The sequence below is a fragment of the Trichosurus vulpecula genome, chromosome 3 (assembly GCF_011100635.1).
Source record: "Trichosurus vulpecula isolate mTriVul1 chromosome 3, mTriVul1.pri, whole genome shotgun sequence".
Lineage (NCBI taxonomy): Eukaryota > Metazoa > Chordata > Mammalia > Diprotodontia > Phalangeridae > Trichosurus > Trichosurus vulpecula.
This window is the reverse complement of record NC_050575.1, coordinates 360,553,030-360,580,358: the sequence shown is the minus strand read 5'-3', so window position 1 is coordinate 360,580,358 and position 27,329 is coordinate 360,553,030. Positions and strand designations below refer to the sequence as shown.

The 27,329-nt window shown below is 41.9% G+C and overlaps 1 protein-coding gene across 1 annotated transcript in view; it reads left to right on the top strand.

The window, feature by feature from the left end:
• The window catches only part of WWOX (WW domain containing oxidoreductase), a 1,243,064-nt gene extending 1,233,141 nt beyond the window's left edge, over window positions 1-9,923 (top strand). The window contains exon 9 of the mRNA XM_036750184.1: window positions 8,711-9,923. Within this exon, the coding sequence (XP_036606079.1) occupies window positions 8,711-8,899 (189 nt within the window). The 3' untranslated portion in view covers window positions 8,900-9,923. The remainder of the gene's footprint in view (window positions 1-8,710) is intronic.
• The last annotated feature ends 17,406 nt before the right edge of the window (window positions 9,924-27,329 follow it).

Here is a 27,329-nt window from a genome sequence, read left to right as displayed (position 1 = left end):
GCTTGCTTTTCTGTGAAAGCCACAGTTAGGCTGCAGTCAGGCTGAAATAATTCTGTACCAAACAAGGGCAGAAGTAAGCGGTTGGTTTTAGCTGCATTATGAGGCTATTCTTTATAATATTATGTCTGAACTAAAATCGTTAATTTCGTAAGGTAATAATATTAAAAGTCTATATAAATATATACGGTATATACGTATGCATACATTTATATACAGTATATAGTGCTAGGCAGAACAGAAGTTGAATAAGATACATAGAGTCAAAATATTAAATGTTCCAAGTGAACACAAGCTAAATACAGAAATTCTTCATCTCACAAATTCTCTTTTTATTTCTTACAAACATGTGACTGTCTCAGCAGTCACCACTGGAAATTTTTCATATGCCTCCTAAATGAAGTTTTCCATTATGGTGGGAGAGTGATTGTAGCCCCATGTTGAGTCCCTGTGGCTGTTCTCTTTGCTGCTGTCAACTGAGGTTGAGGAAAATCAGATATCCCAACATGACTTTCATTCCCAGAAAGAGAATTACCCTGTGTGGATTCTGTTGGAAAAGAAATGACATCCTCTAGAAAGAAGTCAACCTATGAGTTGCCACCCTACTGGCGTTGGGTGGAGGAAGGATGCTTTGTACAGTCCTTGAGTCCAAACCGCTGCTATTCTTCATGTCTCTGGAAAGTGCTAATGAGCAGGGGAATGGGGGCATTAAAATATCCCCCGGCAGTGTAAACCCATCCTTTCTTCCCTTCCTTGTTGTAGGGGTAAGGGCACCACTGAGAAAAGAATGATCTGGTCCAGTAACAGCAAAGCCCATAGACAATGTCAGGATGTTGACAAAGGCAACACAAGGTGAGACAGGAGAGGGCAACCTAAAATTCTGGAGTGGAGAAAGAGAGGGAGAAGGGGCTCAAGAATTTCAGAAAAAGAATGAAAGACACTTCTTCCTTGAAAATATAAGGCCTGAAATTCTGCCAAGGTCATTTGCCCCAGAGTACTATACATTTTAACTATTGGCTATTTGAGTCACTACAGGGAAAGGAGCCACCAGACCACAATACTTCTTCATAAATCTACTACTTCTCCAGGAATTCAGTTTCACTATCCACAAGTTCATATCTACAAAGTTTCTGTGCCTGAGATCTGTTTGCATCTGGGTGGGTTTCTGTGGAATTTTTCCAGAGACAACAGTAACAGAGAACTCTTGGCCTCTCCTTTTCCCTGACTTCTCCCCAAGCCCTGGCTGGAGTCGGATGGAGAAGTGCTCCCATAAATTCTCAAAAAATTCCACAAACAGGTTCAGCAGCCATTTATCCAGAGCCCACTGTACTGAGGGATATGCAGAGTTTAAAGAAGACAAAGTCTTATCTAGAAACAGACCCATCGTTAGAAGCAGACTCCCTTCAACTTTGAGAAATTATATTTAACCAGATATTTGGAGATAGGGAAATTGGAGATCCAGGTGGGGAACCATATCACTTGAGAGATTCTGAGAGAAGAGAGGATTATAAATCAAGATAAAAGACAGTTTCAGGTATATTCCTGCCCCCAAGATCATTGACCAAACCAGTTGGTTCTTCACAGTTTTTGATCACATTGGCTGCTGAGATCAGCCAAGCTCAGCTCAAGTCTCCACCTGAAGTGAGAGGAGGATAAGCTGCTTGTCCCCCACCCTTGACCCTTCACCCACCAGAGAAGTTCTCTGCAGTTCTCATTAGTTCTTCCCATGGGACAGGTTCCCCGCTTAGAGTGTGGAGGGGGAATCTGGCTGCCTGGTGATCTCCAGGCTTCAGAGTCCTTGTATCTCTCTCCACTCCCCAGAACAGGTCGCTTATTTATTGCATAGCACAAACACTATAATGTATTATCAAAATGCATTTATTGCAATGGAAACATCTTCTCCTTCAGAGGTAAAAACCAGAACACTGCCTAAAGGTAACTGTTCTCATCATCACTATGTTTTAATGCTTCAACAGTTGAAAACTCTTACGTGAATTCCTTTTTTTGCCACTCAAGGAGAATATGTTGTTTCAGTCATATATATACATATATATATACATGTAAAGTCTATTTTACATGTACAAAGCTCTCAAGGGCCATGAAGAAAGTCCTTCCTTAAACCCAACCTGGAAAAGATCTGCAGTAACTTGATTGGAGGAGGGGGGGGGTCTTTGTAGTTAATTATTGTCAGGAATTAATTGGGAGGGAATAGAACAGAGGAAATAAGCAGATCAGATAGACTGCACCTGCGATTTTCCTTGGAAAGGTTGTACTCCTTTACATCCTTGGCTAGGTGCTCATTTATTAGGTGGATTGTGGAGATACCCCTAGTTTTGAGGTGGTTCACTTCATCCTCTGAAAAAGTCTGTGGGCAGAAAGCAAGTTCAAGTTGGATTTTCTGACTGGGGAGGAAGCTGGACTTGGGAGGTGACATTTTGCCGCAGGTGCTGCTTCATCATCTAGAGGTCATTTGCTCTTATCTCATCTCTGGCAGTGTTGGACCTTCATTCTTGTTCATCCAAATGAATGTAATGTCAATTTGGCTTGTTCACCAAGCCGCCAAAGGACAACATTGCTCACCTAAAGAGAATTATGCTTATTGTAGGCTGTATCCAGATGGAATGAATGCTATCATCTTTTTTTTTGTTGTTTTGAGAGGGAAGGCAGGGCAATTGGGGGGTTAAGTGACTTGCCCAAGGTCACACAGCTAGTAAAAGTGTGTCAGTGTCTAAGGCCGGATTTGAACTCAGGTCCTCCTGACTCCATGGCTGGTGCTCTACTCACTGCACCACCTAGCCGCGCCCCCCCCCCCCCCAATGCTATCATCTTGAGAGGAATATGGAAGGGGAGATGGGAGAAGAGTATGAGAAAACTTATGTCTTAATTGGTATGACTTAATGAGGGCCAGAGATGCCAGGTTGGCCATAAAGTAGAAGGATCATCCAACTTACAGAATGTATCCCAGGATATCACATACCCAGGAATGAAAACTCAATGGGATGTGTTAACAGTCCTGCTTTTAGGCCAAAAATAGAATTGTAAGTGTTAAGCCCCTCATTTCTTGTGTTCAGCATACCTGACATATGTTACCTAAAGAGATGATGGATCTGCATAATGAATGAATGTAAGCTCCTGCAACAGTTGGTGAACTCTCTGAGGGCAGGGACTATTCCAGATACTTATCAAGTGGCCATCTCTGAGGGAGTGTTGAGCCAGTGTGCCTCGAGATCTCTACCAAAGAGGAAGCCAAACTAGTTCAGAAGGAAAGTATCCTATGCTTCTTATCTACTTAAAGTTAGAAGCAAAGGGGTTAGACCTGGAAAGGATTTTAGAGGTCATCTCTTCCCATGCCCTTATTTTAGAGAGGAAATTGTAGATCCAGAGAGAGATAGAAAATACCAGAACTCAGGATGCTCTCAGTCAAAGAGACCCTAAACAAACTTGGACAAGGCAAAAACAAAAATAGAGTAAAAGTAAAGGCCTGGGTTCAAATCCTAACTGTGCTGCTTAACCATTCTCTGGATCTGGGTCTCCTCCTCTCTCACATGAAGAAGTTGGCCTAGATGACTTTAACTCGCTTCCTGCTTTAAATCCTGTCTCCCTTTCTCTCTACTACACTGAATGCTGGGAGGGCAGGGATTGTGCCTTATTTGTCGTTTCTTATTGTGTTTCCCTCAGTGACTAGCAGAGTGCTCAACACATAGTAGGTGCTTACTAAATGCTCAGTGAACTAGTGAATGAACAAACCCTGCACACAGTAGGCATTTAATCAACATTGAATGGAGAGAATAGACACACTCTGCTCCCCAAATTAATTGCTGGTGAGGGACAATCACTTTATATATCAGTATGAATGCCAATTCAGAAAGCTATATAGCAGCCTCATTTCCATGAGGGCTGAATTTTGTCATTAGCTAATGGAAAATTTTCCAGTTCAGTCCATTTTCAGGTTGTCTGTCCTCCCACAGTGAGCTGAGAATAAATAGGCTTTTGGAAGTGTTTGCTTTTACAGTGTTTGTTCAAAACAAGGGATTTTAAAGTAACTGTTTCCTGTGGAATTGATCCCTAGCCATTGCTGAGAGGCCCACAAAGAAGCTGGGAAACCTGGCGTGGCCCCTTTCCAGCAGAGTGGTTTTACACCCTCTTGCAGAAGTGTTATTGGAGGACATGGAGAGATGGAGAGGGCGGGGAGATGGCCATTCATTCCACAGTGTGGAATGCACTCTTATTACCTCATCTCCTCCACTGCTGGGTAATAATAAATTATTCCGCTCTGTGTGGCGTGTTCACAATACCACTGGATTAGCGGCTGTTTTTGCATTTGGAAAGTGTTTGCTTTGCCTAATAGACCTGAGATGAATAACAACAAAAGTGCCCAGACTGTGAATAAAGCACATGCCAGACCTGCCTCTGTGGAGCTCAGTCCTCCTCCTCCTTCCACTTTGTTTCTCAGAGCCCTGGGGTATAGCTGGGCAGCTGATGATGGTTCTCCTCACAGGTGCCACTCCTCACAGTAGTCCTTGGGGTCCACATGTCAGTCCAAGCACATCCTCCCACTTTTCCTCGAAGAAAATACTCTTTGGAGAACTTGATGTAATTGACATCGCTTGGCAATGCCAGCAATGGCTCATGTCTGGCCCTGCCCAAATATCTAGGTATGCCATGGTTCTGAAGCTAGTCTTCAGTGTGGCATAGTATGACCTGTCTCTAACAGGAATCAAATCTGTACAAATAAACATGCATTTGAAAATAGATAAATCCAAAATGAAAAACTAAGTTGTGTATCATGTCTTCTTATTAAGAATGCAAGGACTACCTCCAAATACTAACAGATGCATTACATATATTAAAGTGTGACTTTTTTTTAACCATATACTATACACTAGAAATCCCTTTCCTTTTACCTTTAAGATATTTGATGCTCATTTGTATTCGATGGCGACAGCAACAAATTGATAGCTAGCAGTTATCAAATAAATTCCAATGAAAAGCCACTGTTTAACATTTTCCTCCCAACAAAGGATTTTGGAAGGACAGATAATTTAGGTCTTTGTGCTCTCACCATAAATAAACAGCAACTGCTTCCTCCAACCACCCTTCTGTGGGCTCAGATTGTACCGCACATCTGACAAATGATTTGTGAAAGAGAATGATGAACCCTTATTACCAAGACACTCTTAACTTAATCCAGAACAAGAATCCTGGGTAATTTTACATACACTATCAAGATTGATGGCCTGGCCCTCCTCTGGCAGCTTGCAAATGTTTGACTGGATCGGAAATGGCATTCAGGCATGATTAAAGATTCAGCTGGGCTTCCCAGAAATTCGGGATCCTTTGTATCCATCATCCACATTCACTGCCTTTGTTACAGGTTAAAGATATTTGACCTCAGCTCTAGTGATTAGCAACCTCGTGCAAATGACAAGCCAGATAATTTTCTTTAAAAAACAAAACAAAACATTAAAACCAATGTTTGTGGGAGAACCCGTAGCACTAATCATTATTTATATGCCAACTATTTTCATTTTTTTAATCACAATGGATCAGCAAGCAGTGGTAATGACTGACAAGCCTGTTGTTTGAGGAAATTTCTAACAAAGTTGTTAACATTAATTCTTTTCTATGGGACTTTCATCTTTTCAGAATCCCCAACTGACATGCCACAAACTGCTTAGCATTGAAAGTCATTCATCAGTGATTAAAGTGCTCGGCTTTATTTATTTTTTTTAGTGATTTTTTTTTATCAGTTTAGGAATGGTTTTTCTTTTATCGGTAGCATAGAATTTTTTCCTAATGAGATGCCCTGACATCCCGTTCTGTCTTATGCTGATGATATGTGAACCAGAAAGCTGATGAGCAAAAAAAATTAAAACTTGTTATTGGACTGTCATAATGTCGGATTGTATAAAGCTGATGTTCAGAAGATGCTACAAATGCGGCCAAAGGAACATCTGTAGAGAAACTGAACCAATGGCACACTGAATACAAGCGGCCATTTCTTTCCTGAAGTTGCCAAATGTAGTCTGAAGGAGAAGACCATTCCCTTTAGGGGTATTTGCCAATCAAATTCTGACCCTGTGCCAGCTGAATGCAGATAATCCTGGGGTAAAGAAATACTTTGCTCTCAGATGACAACATCCTATATTTTCCTACCAAAAAAAAAGCCTCTTGTGAGGTAATTAAAATTGCATTTCATGCCAAGCAAATAGTGTAATGATCCCAAGCAGCCAATCCAATCCAATGAAACATTTTAGAGTGAGGGTTGCAGTATGGCTGCCAAATGCTAGTTGACACGAATGAATGTTGAACGTTGTTGATGTCAGATGATGAGGACAAAATGCTTCCTAACCACCTGCTTCTGGGATCAATGAAAAGACACATTTTCCAAGGAAAAGACAGCTTCAACAATGAGACACAATCTTCTTGGGGACTATTTTGAACAGCAAAATGACGTCTGGAAAACAACTTCATCTGGGGGAAAAAATTCTTCGCCACACTCTCCTCAGCATCTATCCAGGTGTGATACACCACTGTCAAGTCGAATGCCAGTGTGGATATTTTTTGTGGTCCTCTGGATTGTCTTGGACTTCAGGATAGATCCCTACCTTCTCAGTTTCATAAGATAATACAGGGCAGGTCATTCAACTTCTCTTGGGATGGGTTCACAGTTGCAAAGTGTAAGTGTAAAACTGAGGCAAATATCTAAAAACTCCAAGGAAAACTGATTTTTTAGATCATTGAGGCCCAGGGTATTATTGATATGTTATGTTAGCTAGAGAACTGGCTTAATTCTGCCCTTTCCTTCATTGATACAGCTTTTGGCAAAGTTTCCCTTCTTGTCAAATAGACCTAATGATTCTGAGGGAAAGATGGAGAAATATCATGAAGACATTGAGGAAAGGGGCCATCACAGTCTTAGAATTTTAAGGAATAGCTGGTGACTGGTCCATTAAACATACCATTACAACAGGGAGAAAGAGTGGCATTTTCTGGACTCACTGAAATGGCAGCTGGCAGAGTCTGTGTCTATATACACATACACACGCTCCAATTTCAAAGAGAAACAGGCAAGTTTAGTCAAACAACTGTTTGTGTTTTTTTTCCTCAGAGGGAAGGACTATCACCTAAGCAAAGACAATGGTTAATTCCATTGGTTTTTTTTAGTGAATCCAAATGAATTCAAGCAGCCAATCCTCTGTTCCCAACAGTAACCTACAATCTGGCTGAATCTGACCATTTTGTTTTCAGACTGGTTTGTGCAGGTTAGAACATGCACAAGGCCACCCACCCTGAAGCCAGTGAAACATAATTTCACCGTATGGAGTTCCCCTCCATAGAACCCCAGCCTTCCAAGTGACTATGGGTTGTTGAAACCCCAGGGAGCCAATCCCATTGAACAAACACCAGGCTCTCATTGCCACATGACTCTCCCCTGATCTACAATCAGCTCCGTAATGTGCCATGACTGTAACTCTCTGGGGACAGACAAGGCTGTGGAGGTGGTTGGTTGGTGGTGTGGTCGGGGGAGGAGGAGACAGTGATGTCAGCAGTGACAGCAAGAGCTGGTTCTTCTCACCACATCTTCCTAATGTTCCATTGGTAACTTTCTCTCCAGTTATCTTCTGTGTCTTTCTTAGCAACCTGTGTATTCTGATTGCTATCAGCTTATAATTAGTTACCTCGACAGGGCCTATGATATACATAAATACTCGTAAGATGCCAGATAAACTGTATTGGTTTTAAATTAGAGCTGTGCGTACTGTCTCTCTATGAGCTCTAGCTTATTATTTTTAATTAAGCATAGTGGAAGCATAGTGATTTCTTTGCCCTCTGCACAACTCGTCTGACAGCATTCTGTCAGACCCCACAAAGTGCTGCCACACCAACCGCACTCCCCCCATACTCTCACTCAACGTCAGAACTCAGATTAGCTAAACAGGAGATTTCCATCAGGTGAATGGAAAGGGATCAGTTTCACTCTCTTCACTGTATCTTGAGGAAGAGGGAGGAGACAAAATTACCCTGCCTTTTCTATGTATCCATCTAATTGCAACATTTCTTTGGGATTCCAAAAATGATTCCAAAGAGCAAGGAGAAATTTAGATCTCTGAAAATCCAGAATTATTTTGCTGTTTGTATGAGTACACGTGTGTGTGTATGTGTGTGTGTGTGTGTGTGTGTGTGTGTGTGTGTGAATGGTGACATTAGCCTCTGTCACACTGTAGGAGGCCAAAGATATATGGAGCTCTGGTACAGGCCCCCAAAGTACTCCACGTGATAGGCTTTAATTGAAGTGCCTGGGTTAATTCTGAAAGAAGGTTTTAGAGAAATCAACTGTCACATTACATTCTTAGCTAGATCAGGAGGATGTAGAAATTGAAAAGTATGTTTCTGCATGTAAAAATAACACTCCCCCTCATTTCACTTAGAAGACTGTGTCTTCCTCCATACAACTGTTGGGTTTTCATATTTTAATGTTTTCCCTTGGCTTCTGGGTTTTGTGTTTGTTTATTTTATTTTATTTTTTTGGCTTGTTTTCAGTGAAAGTTCTTGAATTTTGTTTACCCCAGGTAGTCCCATTTTCAGGGTCTTGTGCTTTGAGTCCACCATGGAAGCCTGTGGAAACGTGGCTGTCCTTCGAATGAGATAGGAGGCTTCGGAGGCCAGGATCATGCTTACTAATTACTATTCTCTGTTCTTTGAATTCCAGCAACAAGGAGCAGCCACCACCGTCTACTGCGCTGTGGCCCCTGAGCTGGAGGGCCTGGGAGGAATGTATTTCAACAATTGCTGTCGCTGCTTGCCTTCAGCAGAGGCCCAGAATGAAGTGACGGCGAGGGCCTTGTGGGAGCTCAGTGAGAGGCTGATCCAAGAACGAGTTGGCAGGCAGACCAGCTGACGGGGACCTCCTGTAAGGATCAAAACACACCAAGTATATGTGTGCACACTAGAAAACTGCCAACTCTGGAACTTTTCCAAGCTTATCATCTAGAGGGTTTCCATATACCTCGGTTACAGATTAGCTAGTGTTAAACAGAATAATAGTAGTCACAACACGGTGAAAAATGTTAAGTACTCATGGGAAGTAGGGAATTCTGTAGGTTAAAGGGACAATATCTCTTTCCGGGGCTTCCTTTTCCTTTTCCTTAGGATTGTAGCCTTTACAAAGTAGCGCCCTCAGTGAAATGTGGGGCATCTTTTGTGTTACTTTAGAAGTACAAGCCAACTTTTTCATTGATTTCCCTGGCTAAGTGTTCTGCAAATCACCAACACACGATCCCCCTCCTCTCCTTCCCCAGCCCCTTTGGGGAAGGAGACGTCTTTGAGAATTGCTTTTGATCAGGAAATATCTGTTTCATGCAACCTGACCAAATTTGATCGGGCTTGGCAATGGAAAGAAAGGAGAATCTCAGGTCCCCTTCCCCCCCACCCCCTTTGCAACAAATGCTTCAGTGATGGTTAGGAAATATGTAGTGCTGAGCTCACAAATATATACACAGAAAGCAGTGGCCATTCCTTCCCCTGCTGATTAAATATTGAAGAGTATTTTGAGATAACAAAAAAAGTATATCGCACACTATTCCCTAAAAGGCTTAGTTTAGGATCAGGAAAGAAGATCCCAGGTCCTTAAGAATACAGAAAGGTTGTCAGGGGGTCCACTCTCCATGGAGACTTCCAAGGAGGATCTCTCTGAGGTTCAGTTGCTCAGTTGTCCCGATGCCAGATCCTGCTTGCATCTGTCTCTGTCTTCTCATCTTTATACTTTAATAAAAGAACATGCTTGAATATTGTCACCTGTAGAGAACATTTGTTTTGTTCCTTTAAATGTATCAGTTTCTCTTTAAAAAAAAAAAAACAAGGAAAAATAAATAGCCGTGAAAAGAAGTTTCTTGCGTCTTCACTGAGTTGGGTTGTGTTTTTTGTTTTGTTTTGTTTTTTGTGCTTTGTGGCTATTTTCTTGCCCAAAAGTTGTCTCACACCATCAGCATCCCAGCATCACATCTTCTGAAAACAAGATAAAGACAGGAAGACGGTTAATTGTGTTTTCACTTACTGAAGGTTCCCCCCCCCCCCGTTGGAAACTACCTGGGGCTAGGAGGGTGTGTGTGTGTGTGTGTGTGTGTGTGTAAGAGAAGTCAAAGAAAAGTGATTGGCTTGGGGACTCCCTGGATGGAGAGGATGGTTCAGGGCCCAGAGGAGTGAACCAGAGGCACAGATCGTGGGGTTTAATTTAAAACACCAAAGGGGGATCTGGAATCCTTGGCCTTTGTGGGCTTCAGAGAAGACATTCCTGTAGCAAACTCTTCCCTCTGATACAGATACCTTCTCGGTGGCCCATGCCCATGGCCTTCACTTGTTTTCACTCCTCTTTGGGAAATGTGCTGTTCCCTAAATCACTAGGGGCGTATAGATAGAGCAGTAAATTAATTTATAGACACAGCTAAATTGTTCAGATGAGAAAATAGAGCAGAATTCATTTGCCAACATTTCTCTTGTTTCTACTTCATTTATTAAGTTTACAAAGTGTTATCCTCACAACAACCCTGTGAGATCAGTCTTGAATGTGTTCTAATCTCTTTTCTTGGAGAAATGAGGAAACTGAAGCCCAGACAGGGCCACTGGCTGGCTTAGGGTCACATAGCTGTGGGGTCACTGTTGGAAGTGGTATTTAAAGCCAGAATCTAATCCCCCCATTCCTTATACTACACTCTATTTCCTCCCTCCCTGCCGACTACCTGCTTGTGCTTCACATGCTCTACATGTGCCTTTCAGATAGTTTTGGTAAATTTAATTTGTCCCCCAATAGTTGCCTTGTCCCCATCCACACTCCCTAGGATGCCATTCTACTCACCCCTCCACTCACCCCTTCCCTTGCTTACTGCCTTACTGTGTGTCTTTAGACAAGTTACTCTGTGAGCCTCAGTTTTCTCATCTGTAAAATTAGAAGGCTGGGCCCTGTGATCTCTAAGGTCACTTCTATAATCTTTTGATCCATCCTTCCTGCAGGTCCCTATCTTAAACTCAGCTGTTACAAAACTGAACGCCTACCTCTTTCCCTAAACCCTCCCTCTTTCCTACCTTCCTCGTTAATGTAAAGGGCAACACCACCCTCCCAGTCCTCCAGGCTCACAACCTAAGGGTCATTCTGAATTCCTCAGCATCTCTCACCCCCATATCCAAGCTGTTGCCAAGACCTGTCGACTTCACATTTGCAGCATATCTTCAGCACATCCCCTTCTCCTCTCTGGCCCTGCCACCACTCTGGTACAGGCCCTCATCACCTTACACCTTCATTACTGCAATAGCCTGCTGGTGGGTCTGCCCGCCTCAAGTCTCTCCCCACTCCAGTTCATCCTCCTTTCAGCCACTGAAGTGATTTTCCTAAAGTGCAAGTGTGAGCATGTCACCCCTTCCCCCAATCAATAAACTCCAGCAGCTCCCAGTCTCCTTCAGGATCAAATATAAAATCCTCTGTTTGTCATTCAAACCCCTTCACAAACCAGCCTCTCTCTTTCCAGTCCCCTTACACCTTCCTCCTGACATATACTCTTCTATTCAGTGACACTGGCCACCTCCTTGCTGTTCCATGATCCAGACACTCCATCTCTTACCTCTGGGCATTTTCTCTGCCTGTCCCCCATACTCTCCATCTGTAATGCTTTGCTTCTATGTCTTCATCCTCTGACTTCCATAAGGAAGTCCCTGGCTTCCTGTAAGTCTCACCTAAAATTCCATCTCCTATAGGAAACATTTCTCTCAACCACTTAATTCTAATGCCATCCCTGTTATTTACTTCCAGTTCATTCCATATATAGCTTGTTTGTCCATATTTGTTGGCTTCTTGTCTCCCCTGTTAGACTGTGAACTCTTTGGTTTTAGGGATTGTCTTTTGCCTCTTTTTGTATCCCCAGTGCTTAGCATAGTGCCTGGCACATAGTAGGCACTTAATAAAATGTTACTGAATATTGACTCTTGACTGTCTCCTGAGGCATAGAGCGTGCCATTATTTGCCAAACATATTGAACCATAGAATGTCAGAGCTGGGAGGGACCTAAGGGCTCATCTACTCTAACCCCCACATTTTATAAATGAGGAAACTGAGGTCCAGAGGTCACATTGTATATCCATAGTAAAGTCAAGACTGGAATCCAGTTCTCCAGACTCCTGGACATTTGCACTTTCCTCTATAATTCAGCTACCTGGAGTCAATTCCCCGAGTCCCCATTAGACATCCAGGCCACTGAAAAGCTAAATGGGATGAGAAGTATTGCCCCTGTCTCTGTTTCCCTGGGATCCACCTGGATTTCCACTCAGCCCAGGTGCCTGGGCCAACTCTCATTTTCAGTACAAGCTGACAGAGATTGTTCAGGCTGAACACAACCAATCAGTAGGAAACAGCAGCTCACACCACCCCTCACCATGACTGAAGGTTGTGGCTTGTGGTTTCACTCTGCAAAATGGGGTTATTGGTGGTTTTGTGTTGAACTTCACTGAAGTAGGCCCAGCTGCTTCCATTAAAGGTTATGAGTAGGCCAGAAACTTTGGTGTGGAAAAGAGCCCGATAGAGACTTTTATCCTCTCTAGGGAATAACACTTTATAGAAAAAGGAATATATTTCAAATGCATTTATAAATTTTGTCAGTATACTTCTATATACACACACTCATTGTTTTGAATTTAAGGTTTTGGGTTTTTTTTAAGTCAATAAAATTAGGATTTTCTGCTTTACGTATCACCAAATAGCCAGTTTGGCTGCATGTCTCTGTTACAGCCTGTAACTAATTTTATATCAAATTCATGGGAAGTTGTGTCTATTTGTTATTATTGTGGTACTTTGCTATGACATCTATTTCCTGTCCCCTAACCATGGCTGTTCCTCAAAGCTCCATCCTCAATCTTCTCTATACTCCTTCCCTTGTTGATTTCATCTGTTCAATGGGATCAACCATCTCTGGACAGATGACCCTCCCCAGTCAAACACAATCTCTCTCCTGCAATATTGCATTTCAAATAGCCTACTAGACATCTCCGCCTGGCATCTCAAAACCAGTATATTCAAAACAAAATTCATCTCATTTTCCATCCTATCCCACTCTTCTGCCTCAAATTCTCTCCTGTTGAAGACTTCTTATATAGTTGCAATGAGTCTTCCCTTCGTGTACAGGTTGGACCACATGGTCACTGAAATCCCTTCCAACTCTCAAGGTCTCTGATCCCATGGATGGCACCACCAGCCTTCCCCTAGGGTAAGTCCATAGCTTCTGTCAACCTTGAATCTTCCCTCTCCCTCTCCTCTCCATTTCTGATCAATAGTGAAATCTTGGTGATTCTGCTCTGACAGCTTCTCCTGCTTCCATTCCTTCCTGTCCACTCACCTAGCCACCACTTTAGTTCAGGACCTCGCCACCTCTCACCTAGACTAAACAAATAAACTAACTAAACTAGACTAAACTAATAGCCTCTCTATTAGTTTTTCAGTGTCTTGCTCTCTCCAATGCATCCTTCATATAGAGATCAAAATAAGCTTCCCAAGGCGTATTTCTGATCGTATCACTTTTCTAATTTAAAAAAAAAGTTCTCTGGCCCTTTATTGTCTCTAGGATAATTGAATTCAGGATTATTCTAAGATAATTGAATTTATTATGTGATGACTATACATCTAGCACTGTGGTAGGTACTGAGAACACAAAGACAAAAATGAAAAAGTCTCTGCCATCAAAGCGCTTACATGCTAATGGATAAAAAGAGAAATCCCCTCAGTCTGGCATTCAAGCCTTTCGTGAAAGTGTCCCAAACCATCTTCTTTTATACAGCTCCCCTTCAAGCAGATCTACATTTCAGCCAAACTGGCCTATAAGGAGTTCTCCATCCATAATCCATATTCCACAGTGGTTGATTACGTCTGGTTCCCCTACACCTAGAATCCACTTCCTTCGCATCTAGGCCTTGCACGATCTTTATCCTCCTTCAAGGTTCAGCCCAGTTGCCACCTCTTCTTGGAACCCTTCCCCAATTGTCCTCACCATGTATTTATTCACCCACATACAGGTAACATTCCTCATCCTTCTTGATCCCAAGTGGAATTCAAACACCTCGAAGGGAAGGAGTGATTGTTTTCTGATCTTTGTAGTTCTAGTGTTGACCACAGTCCTTTGTGGTGCCATCAATAGAATCATAAACTTGGGGGTTGGAAGGGACCTTAGTAGCCAGCTAGTCCAACCCATACACGAAGGCATTTAAAACAGGTTTATTTAATTACTGCTTTGTCTCTGTAGTAGTGATGATTGATGATGGCTTGCATTCCTAAACCATTCTCCAATTTACAGAGTACTTTCTCATGACAACTGTGAGAGGCACATAGCAAAAGTGTTATTATCCCCTTGAAGCTTCAAGAGATGATGTCCCTCGAACTCAGGCCCTCTAACTGGTGCTCTCTCTGCTGTAGCAGGATGTAAGCTCTCAAGAGTCAGAACCATTGTCTTTAATTTTGTCCCGGGCCCTTATTATGGTCTACATGCACTGGATATTCACAGACACAACTCTGAGAGTGTTAGAGCTAAGAATAAGCCTTAGAACACAGAACAAGGCCTTGGAATAGAGAACATAGATTGTCAGAGCTGGATGAGAACTTTGAACACAGAACAAATAATGTCAGAGGTTTAGGGACTTTAGAGATCACCTAATCCCCCTAGTTTTATCATTAAAGAAATTGAGGTCCAGAGAAGGATCCTAGATCATAGGATCAAGGACATAGAGTTTGAAGCGATTTCAGAGGCTATCTAATCTAAGCCCCCTCCCTTTACAGATGAGGAAACTTAGGCCCATGGAGGTAAGGTAACTTGCCCAAAGCCATAGAATTAGTGAGAGAATCAGAATTTGAACTCAAATCTCCTGACTCCCTGCCCAGGGAAATTTCTGCGCCACTATGTCAAAAAGAATATTCTATTTATTAAAAAAATATAGCAAATCAGTTCAACTATGAGTTCTGATAAGGACAGGTTGCCCAACTGCGGTTCTTCTCCGTACAACGGCAGACTGTATTATCACCGAGACACAGCAACAGTGTTGCTGATTGACACCCAGACCAATGGCATGGTCAGCCTAATTGGCTGGCTGGGAGTCTGGGATCTGTCCCTCCTCTCTGCAGAAATACTGCCTCCCTCTGTGAACACATGCCTCAGCGCTCACAAAGACTGTCTTGCTTCTGAATGCATCTGTTTGCCATGTTGTCCATCTCTGGCATGAGGATGTCAAAGGCCTTTTAATCTCGCTGACAGCTGGGCCTTAATGAGATGCCTCTGATCACCCAGGGAGGCAGCTCCGGTTCTTCTCGCCATGAGGAGCCTCCTTCCTATTTATTGTTTGCTCAGCACCTGACCTTTGATTCTGGAGGACTGGCCAAATTAGAGCTGCAAAGGTCTGTGGAGAGCATTTTTTCCAAATCTGATTCATAAAAGGGCAAACTGAGGCACAGAAAGGACTTGTCCAAGCTCACCCAGCCAGTAAAGAATTGGCATCCAGGTCCCAGACCCCTGACTCCATAGCCAGTAACCTCTCCACTCCACTGAGGCAGCTTCATTTCAGTTGATGTCTCCATTTTTACCAGAGGACCAGTCTGATTTACTGTGCAAAAGTGCTACTCTAACCAAATATTTTCCTTGCCCATTAGAATTAGTTAGATGTTCCAGAATTCTCCTATCAGTATAGAAGAGAAATGTTTTATGTTTTTTGGGGTCTATGACCCCTTTGGCAATCTGGTAAAGTCTATGGACCTTTTCTCAGAAAAAAATATTTTTAAATGATGAAGGAAATGCTAAATTTCAGGCAGAAGTTGGAAAAAATAAAAGTATAATGTTTTTTCTATCCAAGGTGGCAGACTCTTAAATCTATCCAAAACCTCCAAGGTGTCCATGGACCCCAGGTCAAAAAGCCCCTGATCTAAAAACAAAGCATTTGGAAAATCAGAATGGATGGTAGCAGAAGAAAAAAGCCTTCATAAGGAATAGAAAAGCTTTATATTTTTAGCACAAATGTCCAATTTGGTATTGCTAGCAGCTAATAGTATTAAATAATCACATTCTAGTTTCAGTCACACCAAGAAGAAATGAAATTCCTCCCTTGGACATTTGGGTAAGTCTACAGGGATTTGCTTGCCTTGGTCTTTGGAGGCAGGGACCTTCTTTGAGGTTTCCCTTAAAAGATAAATAAAGGAAAAAGTGTGTATTAAGGAATTCCTGTTGGCCAGGCACTGGGTTAAGCACCAGGGATACAAATATTAATAAAATAGGGACAGTCCCTGCCCTCAGGGAGCTTATATTCTAATAGGGGAAGACAACACATATAAGGGAGAGATTACCAGAAAAGGGAGTTTTGTTCTAGGAAAATGAAAGCAAAACTATAGTATTTTAATTATGACAAAGCACTTTCCTCATAACAACCCTGCTAGGTACAGGTACAAATAACATTACACCCATTTTACAGGTGAGGAAGCTGAGAGCAAAGTGATTTGTCCTAATGGGGGAGCCAATATGCAGAGGACTATGGACCTATAAGGCATGTAAAGAGGAGATGGTCTTTTCAGAGGGGAACCCATAGGGTGGGGTGAGGGCAGCGGACAGGAAGGCTCATGTGATGCTATGTACTTGATAAAATACTTTACATACAATATCTCATTTGACGTGGAAAGAACACCAAATTGGAACTCAAATCTCTGACTTTCCAATTCTGTTATTGGCTCTGTGACAAGTAAGGCTAAGTAAAGGCAAGTCATTTCTCCTCTCTCTATCTCAGTTTACTTATTATTAAAAGAGGGTTAATAATACCCTGGGATCATTGTGAGAAAAGTACTTTGTAAACCTTAAAGCTCTATACAAAAAATTTAAATTTAATTAAATTTTTAAAAATGTTAAGGCTCTATACCAAAGCCAGCTATTATTATCTGTGATGATATTGAAATTAAGCAAATCACTTACCACTCTAAGCCTCAGTTCCCTCATCTGTAAAATGGAGTTAATAACATGTTTGCTAAGTACTTCAAAGGAAAGCCTGGCAAATTGTGTAAAGCACCATAGAGGTGGGAGATGTCAGAAAGTCTAGGGTCCCTGTCCGACTGAGAATAGACACTGCGAAGATTCGATTTGTGATTTTTTTCTCCTCTCTCTACCCTCCAACACTTGCCAAGGGGGTGGCTACAGAGGGAAAGCACAGAACTCAGGATTTTAAGCAGAAATGAACCTGAGATCTCATCCTCTGAGTTACAGAGGAATAAATCAAAGCCTGAAGGAGTGTCACAACAGTGGAGAAGAGCAAATGAACTTATTTTCAGTTAAAAAAGGTTAGTTTTTGAAAACTATAGGCCAGGAAACTTGACTTCAATTCTTGGAAGAAAAAAAATGCTAGAGCAAATGATTAAAGGAATGATTTGTGAGCTTTTAGAAAAGGGAACCATGATTACCCGAAGTCAGCTTTCTGAAAGACAGGTCATGCAATGCTAACCTCATTTCCTTTTTTCCAGGGTTACAAGAATATTAGATTTAGGAAATGTATTAGACATACTTCAGAATCACAGGTTTCAGGAAAACATTTGAGAAAGTCTCCTGTATAATTTTTGTAGAGACACGTACATGGAATGATGGTACGATTAAGAACCTCAGTCATAAGACCTTGAAATCAAATTAGAGAGAGGTCACTAGTGGAGTGCACCTGGGATCTGTGTTTTGCCCTATTCTGGTTAACAATTTTATCAACGATTTATAAGGTGGCATAGATGCCATGCTTATCAAGTTTTCAGAGGATGCCCAGCAGGGAGAACTATATGAGGTATTAAGGTTATAGAGTTGAAATCCAAAAAGATTCTCAAGAGGCTAGAATAGGAGACTAAATCTCATAACATGAAATAGCAGAAAGACACTTAATAGCACCACCGCTACTACCACCACCAGCTGTAGACGTATAAGATCAGGGATACGTGGCTATGCAAGAGTTCCTGACGGGAAAACGAGATCAGGAGGTTTTAGCAGAATGCAGACTCAATATGAGTCAACAGGGTATGTGTGTGTGTGTGTGTATGTGTGTGTGTGATGGCAGCAGAAAACTTAATGCTACCCTATGCTACATTAAGAGATATGGGATGTTTGGTATGGAATCGATGGTGTCCTGCTCCTGTCTGTCAGCCTCAGGAGTACCGTGCTCAGATCCAGGCACCTTTGAGGAAGGGGACTGATGGATGAGCCAGCAGGCATACAGGGGAAAGCTCAACGCAGGCTCCCCCTTCTACAAGTCAGTTTCTTCAGATCCCTCTCAGTGTTAATGCTCTGACCCTCTCCAAATTATCATGGATATAGTAGAATATAAGCTCCTTGAGGTCAGGGACTGGTTTGTTTTGTCTGTATCCCAAGCCACTAGTATAGTGCCTTACACATCTTATGGTTGTCCTTGCTTGTTGAATGAATAAATGGTGGAAGGACTTGAGATCAGTGCCATATGAGGATTGACTGAAGGAACCAGGGGAGAAAGACCAGGACAACGTTCAGAGATCTGAAGGTCCATTCTGTGGAACCTTGTTCCGCTTGGTCTCAGAACTGGGAACAATGGGTAAAAGTTATGGAAAGGCAGATTTTGGTGACTTGGTGTAAGGAATAACTGATTTCCCAACAATTAGTCTCATACAAGTGGAATGGGTAGCCACAGGAGACAAGAGGTTACTTCTTATCTGGAGTATTTAAGAGACACCTGGATGACCTATGGTGGCAGGAGAAGGGATTCTTGTTCAGGGATTGACTTCTGACATCCCTCCAATCCCATGCAAGATTCTATGAGGAAGTTATGCAGGACACTAGAATAACTGAGAACCCCCTTAACTCCCTCCCTCCCCAGCTGTCAAATAGAGCAGAAGGAATATGCATGGAGGCGACACATTTTATGGGATTTTAGTTTCAGAAAGCACCTTTGAGATTATCTAATCTAATACTTTCATCTCACAAATGAGGAAAAGGAGTCTCAGAGAGAAGGTCATACAGAGAGTAAATGCCCAAGGTCATACAGAGAGTAAATATCAGAGCCAGGTTGGAAACTGTCTTCTGAGTTCAAATCCAAAGTTAATTTCCATTCTGCCTCTTATACTGTCTGCCAAGTGAGAAAACCCAAGTCTCTAAGAGCAGGGGAAGAGGGGAATCATTGTAAGCAAGGTTTATAAAGCTTATATAGGCTCCTTGGGGCTCTTTAGGGGCAAAACTTAACCTTTTATAGTTTGAACTTGGGCCTTCTGGGAGCAGATTTCACATTTAGAGCTGCGTTCCTATAAAATGGAGCATCCCCTATACCACTGTTTCACCTAATGGTAAGTTTCCAGCAAACTGATTAAGTTAGATGGGGCATGCCTGGAATTTCTTACCCACCTATATAATAGTCATCCCATTAAGAGGCATGAAAAACCCTTCCTTGATCACACATGCCAAACCATAACAACAGTCAATGTTTTAAAAACTGAAATGCCTTCCTAAAAAATTGGAACGCGAGTCCTTGTAGAATTATAATCACGCTAGCTGTAGTTAACATTAACTAGACTTCTAGAAAGAGCACTCTGTGTGCTGACCCGAGGCCTTACCTGGCTTCATGGCCATTAGTGTTTTTAAGCTTGGCTTGGGGGAAATTACTGTCAGTGGCTATAGCCACAAAACACTTCAAAAAGGAATAATGGCTCTTAACAGTTTCTTTGTGTTTTAAGAGAAGAAGTCTAGATTTGAAGTCAGAGGATTCAGAGCCAAATCCCATTCTGTGGCTGTGTGACTTTGGGCAAATCGCTCATCTTCTTGGGGAAGGTTAGGGTAGACGCGCTTTAAGATCCCTTTCACCTCTAACTCTATGATCCTATGAACTCTGTAAGAAGGTTAATATAGGGATAATCATCTTCATTTGATAGGTGAGATCAATGGAACCAAGCTGAGAAATGAAGTGAATGGCTCAGGGTCACATGGTTAGAAGTGTCAGGTCTTCTGCTTCTAAGTTAGGTGTTAGAATAATAGCTATTCTTAATTAATTATACTTATATATAATAATTATGTATTGTATGTAGTTATATAATATACAATTGTATATAGTATATCATATATGATAATATATAATTAAATCTATAATAATTATAATCTTAATATAATTAATAACACTATTTTAAAATTAATAATAATAAAACGTATGGCATATGAGAGAGGCAAAATGAATAATAGTCAGGTATAGGTTTGGGGAGTCAAAGGACACAGGTTCAAATTCCATCTCTGTCACTTACTATGGTGACATAGGACAAGTCCTTTGACATGTCTTGGTTACCTCATTTGGACAAGGAGAACGTTGGCCTTGATGCTCTTCTAAGATCTTCACTTCATTCCTTCCTTTCAGGCCACTTCCTTCACAGCCTAGATCCCCCACCCCCCACCCCTGCAATCCATAACAGATGCCATGCCCCTCTTTTGATGGAAGGCATTAGCCCAGACTAAGACAGGTTAGGCTTGCTATGCCACTCAATGACTTCTCTCCCTTCTCATTCCCAATCTCCACTTGCTGGCCAACACTCTCCTACCTGCGTTGTCTCTCCTACTAGGATATAACCTTCTCAAAAGGATGGATCATCTCTGTGTTTGTTTTTGTATTCCTAGGCACACAGTAAGTGCCTAATCAATACTTCTTCATTCATTCACTCTAAAGTCCCTTCCAGCTCTAAATCTATAACTTCGGACAACTCCCATTTCCATACAAAGCACTTTCCTCACAACAACCCTATGGGGTAGGTAGAACAATATTCTCACCATGTTACAGATGAGGAAACTGAGGCCAAGGTCACACAGCTACTAAAAGGAGAGTGCACATTCAACCTGAAGGAACTGACTTCTTTGCTATGGGCACCCTCCCCACAAACACAAATGCCATGCACCATGCCTTGGGAGATGGTTTTTATAAGCCTCGTCATCCCTCTGCTGCAGACTAAGCTAAGCTGGTCTCTGAGCCATGGACACAAGGTCCATTGTCAAACTCATCCTTGGAGCCTTTCCAGCTGGTTGGGACCTTCTGGAGCTTACATTCTGATGGAATAAATTTCAAGGGGTCATGGCCACCTCTAGGACCCAAAAAGACATCAGAAGAGGATCATGGACTTCAACCTTGGGCATCACCTTGTCCAACTCCTTCATTTGGCTCAGAGTGGTTATGTAACTTGCCCGACATCACACAGAGACTAAGCGGAAAATGAGTTGAAACATTAAAGCAGATGAATTACTTTGAAAGCATTTTGAATTTAATCAAACATCTGGTCATGGAGCAATTAATAACAGATTCTCCCCCCTCACCCACCAAAAAACTCCAATCCAACTGCTTGGCAGTCTAAATTCAGCCAACTTTCCCCCCAAAAAACAGTCTGTATGTTTGTGTGTGTACACAAAACCTTGGTGTTATCTTAGCCATATAAACATGCCCTACAGGTCTTTCCCAGGATCATACGCTTTCTCATCTAAGTGGAATTGTCCATTGACAAATCAAATGTAATGGAAAAAATGTTGGCCTGGAGCTCAAGGGATTTGGGTTTTAATTCTGCTGTTAACTAGTAATCAAGATACTTCCCTTCTCTGGGCCTCAGTTTGTTCATCCACAAAGTGATGACATGAGGTGAGATCATCTCTATGGCCTCTCAAGACTCTAAATTTTATGTTGAGCTAAGGAACCTCACAACTTTACCGTTCTGTAGTGGATGAGGTTGGGAATGGGAGACTGGACTTGGGATCTCATCATTGCAAGAAACTCTCAGAGGGGGAAATTCTCCCTATTAGTGCAAATCAACACCTTCTCTGCAATTTAGGGAAGGAAGGAAATAAACATTAATTAAGTGTCATGCTAAACACTTTACAAATATCATCTCATTTGATCATCACAACAATCTCATTTTGCTGTTGAGAAATTGAGGAAGACAGAGGTTAAGTGACCTGCTCACGGTCATGTAGTTAGTGAGTGTCTGAGATCAGATTTTAATTTAAGTCTTCCTTATTCCAGGGTCTGAGGACGAGTTTGACCATGGACCGTGTGTCCATGGTCCAGCCAACTTTCCATCCCATGCCATCTAGCTGCCTCTAAGAGTCTTAAAGATTTGCCTATGCATTGAGCAGTTGAGTGACTTACCTAAGGTCATATAACCAGTGTGTGTCAGAAACTGAATTTGAACCCAGGTCTGCCTGGTCCCAAAGATAGCTTTCTTGTCATCATGCTTTGCTAGCTTTGACCATCCTATGTTCCGTGTTCTAAAGGCCTTCCCAGATCTGACAGTCTATATATCCAAAGGCCTCTTCCAGCTCTGACATTCTATTAATCTCCTGAAATGTTTTCCCCAGCCAGCCCAATACACTTATCCTACCTAACCAGTTTACCCTCCTCTTGGTTGATATCATGTAAGTGAGAAAGTCCAGACAGAGCTTTCCTTGTCTGCTCCAGGTTTGCATAAGCAATGATTTGACCTGCCAGAGAAGCCCCCCTCTGCCGCACTGAGCGTGCTACATTGAGGCTGCTCTCAATTTTAAAGAATTTAATGGCATAATTTCCAAAGCAACAGTCCAAAGGTCCCTGACTGTGCTTACAAGCTTACAAGGTTGATTTCATCTTTTGATATTAGCATTCCTACTGATAGAAAAGCACAGGGTTGAAAATTGGGGAATAAATGCAACATAGAAGAAATGCAGGTAAGAAATCTTTGGTTCCTGGTTCAAGTCTGATGGGCTCAGTGGTGAGATGGGAGGAAGCTTATACCAGAAAAGAAGCTACCAGGGGTAACATAGGAGAATGAAAAGAACTTTGGTTTTGGAGTCAGGAGAAGTGAGTACACATCTGGGCTCCGATGCTACTCTTGTGTCCCTTTGTAAGCCACTTAAGCTCTCCAATTCTCTGTTTCACCATCTGTAAAATGGACGTAATAATGTTTACGCTGCTTACTTTCCAGAGCTATTGTCAAAGAGATGCTTTGGAGATTTTAGAACAGGGACTCTTAACCTTGTTTGCATCATGGACCCCTTATACAAGGACATGTTACATTTCTGTTTAGAAGCAAGGGAAAATAAAGATGCATTTTTTTCTCCTTTAAAGTTCAAAGACCCAAGAAAAATATCCTTGGATATTGCTTGGAGGGGAGAGTGGTCTGTGGGCAATAATAACCTGTGCCTTGTAGTGCCATAAAAATCCTAATTATATTTATTATGCCTTTGAGTACACTTTTGCCCTTCCCCAGGAAAGAGGGACTCTGAAAGGGGTCAGCGTACATGATGGATAGAATGTTGGCTTTGCAGTTGAAGACCTGGGTTTGAATCCCACCTCTGATACTTACTGACTGGGCAAATAACTTAAACTCTCTTAGCTCATTGTTTTATGATCCTGTGTGCCAAACTAAGAGCAAGGAATAAAACAACGATACCTGTAGCTACCACTTACACCAGTCAGATGTTCTGAGGATCAAATAAGATAATGCATAGAAGGCTCTTTGTAGACCTTAAGGAACTATATGAATGTCAATTATTTTTAATATTATTGTTATTCCTAACTAAGTATTGAGGCAAGAAGAAAGAGGAACCTTTCTGAGTGAGCGCCTTCCCTGATGCAGAATCTTTCTGGCTTTTACCTCCCCCTCCATCTCCCCTTAACAAGCCATTTTGGGAAGGAGGGGAGGGTGGTGCCATTCCTTGGAAGGGTGGGCTCTGGCCTACAGAAGGGGCAGTGCCTCTGACGAGGTCCTTTCTAACGGGCATTTCATGAAGTTGCCCTGTGCTGTAGAGGCAGAGATTGCTCTGGCAGAGAGCAGAGGAGTTATAAAAGTGTCAAGGTGTTATAAATGTCCCAATGATGGAGACCAGTTGTTATTTGCCGGGTAGTGAGGGGGGATGGCTAATGATGTGCAGCGTGTAAACTGTTTGCTGCTCTAATCCATCTGTGAGGAGGGGAGTGAAGAAGAGGGGAGAAATGCCGGAGAAATTACTTGGACAGCTGGAGATAAAGTGGATACTGATGGAGTTATCCAAAGGTAAAGTCGGCTTGAGGAGGATGGGGCCAGGCAGGCACGCTGCTTTTGCTCTTGGACAAAAGAGCCTGATTAAATGTTCCCACTCCTTTCAGTACCCCGCCCTGCAATGGCACTGCTGATGGGCTGGATGCCATGGTCTGCAGCGCTCTTGGGGCAAGGCCTACAGGGAGATGAAGCTAAACCCACATAAAAACCAGGCTCCCAAATTGCTCGGGAAAACTCAATCCAATGCTGAGCAGCCATTTTATTAATTCAGCTCTCTTTTATAGGCCTTTTATATGGGACATTAACCATACAACTCCACTACCTAATTAAAAGGGGCTCTTATCAATTTGCTGGACAGTTGCTTATTAAAAAAAAATAATAAAAACACCACCCTGAACCAGCCACTAGAAAGAGGTAAACACTAGAGATTACCGGGTGCCCCGATGAGAGTATTAGTTTATAATCACCTCTCCTGTAAACAGGTTATAAACTTGTGAGACAACAGGGTTGGAGGTACAAGAAGAAAAAGTTTCTGCTTCCAGAAGCCTTCCCCCTCCTAAAGCCATTCCCTCCTCATCTCTGCCTGGTGAAATCCTTGTCTTCCTTCAGGGCCTAGCTCCATGGAGCTTCCCATGGGTATCCATGGGGCATCCAACCAAGGCATCCACCTCCACCCCCGAAAATGATGAAAATAATCTTGCTCTTTTCCAGTTTTCTTGGAGGCACTGTCGAGGCTTTCTCCTCTACCCCTGCCATTATCACTTTATGCCTAAAAATTTAATTTGAATATATGGATATTTTTTAATATGTGGCTATATGAATATACCTATTTGAATATGTTTCATACCTCCCTCCTACTGTTCTTTTTTTTCCAGGTTGAGAAGACCTTTATTTTTTTTTCTCTGTTACTTTTTTTAAAAATTTATTTATTTAATATATTTAGTTTTCAGCATTGATTTTCACAAGAGTTTGAATTACAAATTTTCTCCCCATTTCTACCCTCCCCCACACTCCAAGATGGCATATATTCTGGTTGCCCTGTTCCCCAGTCAGCCTTCCCTTCTGTCACCCCACTACCCTCCCATCCCCTTTTCCCTTCTTTTCTTGTAGGGCAAGATAAATTTCTACGCCCCATTGCCTGTGTATCTTATTTTCTAGTTGCATGCAAAAACTTTTTTTTTGTTTTTGAACATCTGTTTTTAAAACTTTGAGTTCCAAATTCTCTCCCCTTTTCCCTTCCCACCCACCCTCCCTAAGAGGTCAAGCAATTCAACATAGGCCACATGTGTATCATTATGTATAACCCTTCCACAATACTTATGTTGTGAAAGACTAACTATATTTTGCTCCTTCCCAACCCATCCCCCTTTATTGAATTTTCTCCCTTGACCCTGTCCCCTTTCCAAAGTGTTTGTTTTTGATTACCTCACCCCCATCTGTCCTCCCCTCCATCATCCCCCCCTTTTTTATCTTCTTCCCTCTTCTTTCCTGTGGGGTAAGATACCCAATTGTATATGTATGGTATTCCCTTCTCAGGTCAAATCTGATGAAAGCAAGATTCACTCATTCTCTCCTCACCTGCCCTCTCCTCTCCTCCCACAGAACTGCTTCCTCTTGCCACCTTGATGCGAGATAATCCACCCCATTCTATCTCTCCCTATCTCCCTCTTTCAATATATTCCTCTCTCATCCCTTAATCTGATTTTATTTTGTTTAGATATCTTCCCTTCATCTTCAACTCACCCTGTGTCCTATCTCTCTCTCTCTCTTCTCCATATATATATATATATATACACATATATACACACACATATTCCCTTCAGCTACCCTAATACTGAGGTCTCATGAATCATACACGTCATCTTTCCATGTAGGAATGTAAACAAAACAGTTCAACTTCAGTAAGTCTCTTGCAATTTCTTTTTCTTGTTCTTTTTCTTGATTACCTTTTCATGCTTCTCTTGATTCTTGTGTTTGAAAGTCAAATTTTCTATTCAGCTCTGGTCTTTTCACTGAGAAACTTTGAAAGTCCTCTATTTTATTGAAAATCCATATTTTGCCTTGGAGCATGATACTCAGTTTTGCTGGGTAGGTGATTCTTCGTTTTAATCCTAGCTCCATTGGCCTGCAAAATATCATATTCCAAGCCCTTCAATCTCTTAATGTAGAAGCTGCCAGATCTTGGGTTATTCTGATTTTGTTTCTATAATACTCAAATTGTTTCTTTCTGGCTGCTTGCAGTATTTTCTCCTTGATCTGGGAGCTCTGGAATTTGGCGACAATATTCCTGGGAGATTTCTTTTTGGGATCTATTTAAGGAGGTGATCGGTGGATTCTTTCAATTTCTATTTTGCCCTGTGGCTCTAGAATGTCTGGGTAGTTCTCCTTGATAATTTCTTGAAAGATGATATCTAGGCTCTTTTTTGATCATGGCTTTCAGGTAGTCCCATAATTTTTAAATTATCTCTCCTGGATCTATTTTCCAGGTCAGTGGTTTTTCCAAGGAGATATTTCACATTGTCTTCCATTTTTTCATTCCTTTGGTTTTGTTTGATAATATCTTGATTTCTCATAAAGTCACTAGCTTCCACTTGCTCCAATCTATTTTTTAAGGTAGTATTTTCCTCAGTAATCTTTTGGACCTCCTTTTCCATTTGGCTAATTCTGTCTTTCAAGGCATTCTTCTCCTCATTGGCTTTTTGGAGCTCTTTTGCCATTTGAGTTAGTCTATTTTTTAAGGTGTTGTTTTCTTCAGTATATTTTTCAGTATTTTTTTTGGGGTCTCCTTTAGCAAGTCATTGACTTGTTTTTCATGGTTTTCTCACATCCTTTTCGTTTCTCTTCCCAATTTTTCCTCTACTTCTCTAACTTGATTTTCCAAATCCTTTTTGAGCTCTTCCATGGCCTGGGACCAGTTCATGTTTTTCTTGGAGGCTTTTGTTGTAGGCTGTTTGACTTTGTTAACTTCTTCTGTCTGTATGTTTTGGTCTTCTTTGTCACCAAAGAAAGAATCCAAAGTCTGAGACTGAATCTGGGTGCGTTTTCACTGCCTGGCCATATTCCCAGCCAACTAACTTGACCCTTGAGTTTTTCAGCGGTATGACTGCTTGTGGAGTAAAGAGTACTTTGTTCCATGCTTGGGGGGATGTACCAGCTCTGCCACACCAGCACTCCTCCTTCCCCAAGAACCCCCAACCCAGACTGGACTTAGATCTTCAGCAGGCTCTTCACTCCTGCTCTGATCTGCCATTTAATTCCTCCCACCAGGTGGGCCTGGGGCCAGAAGCAACTGCAGCTGTAC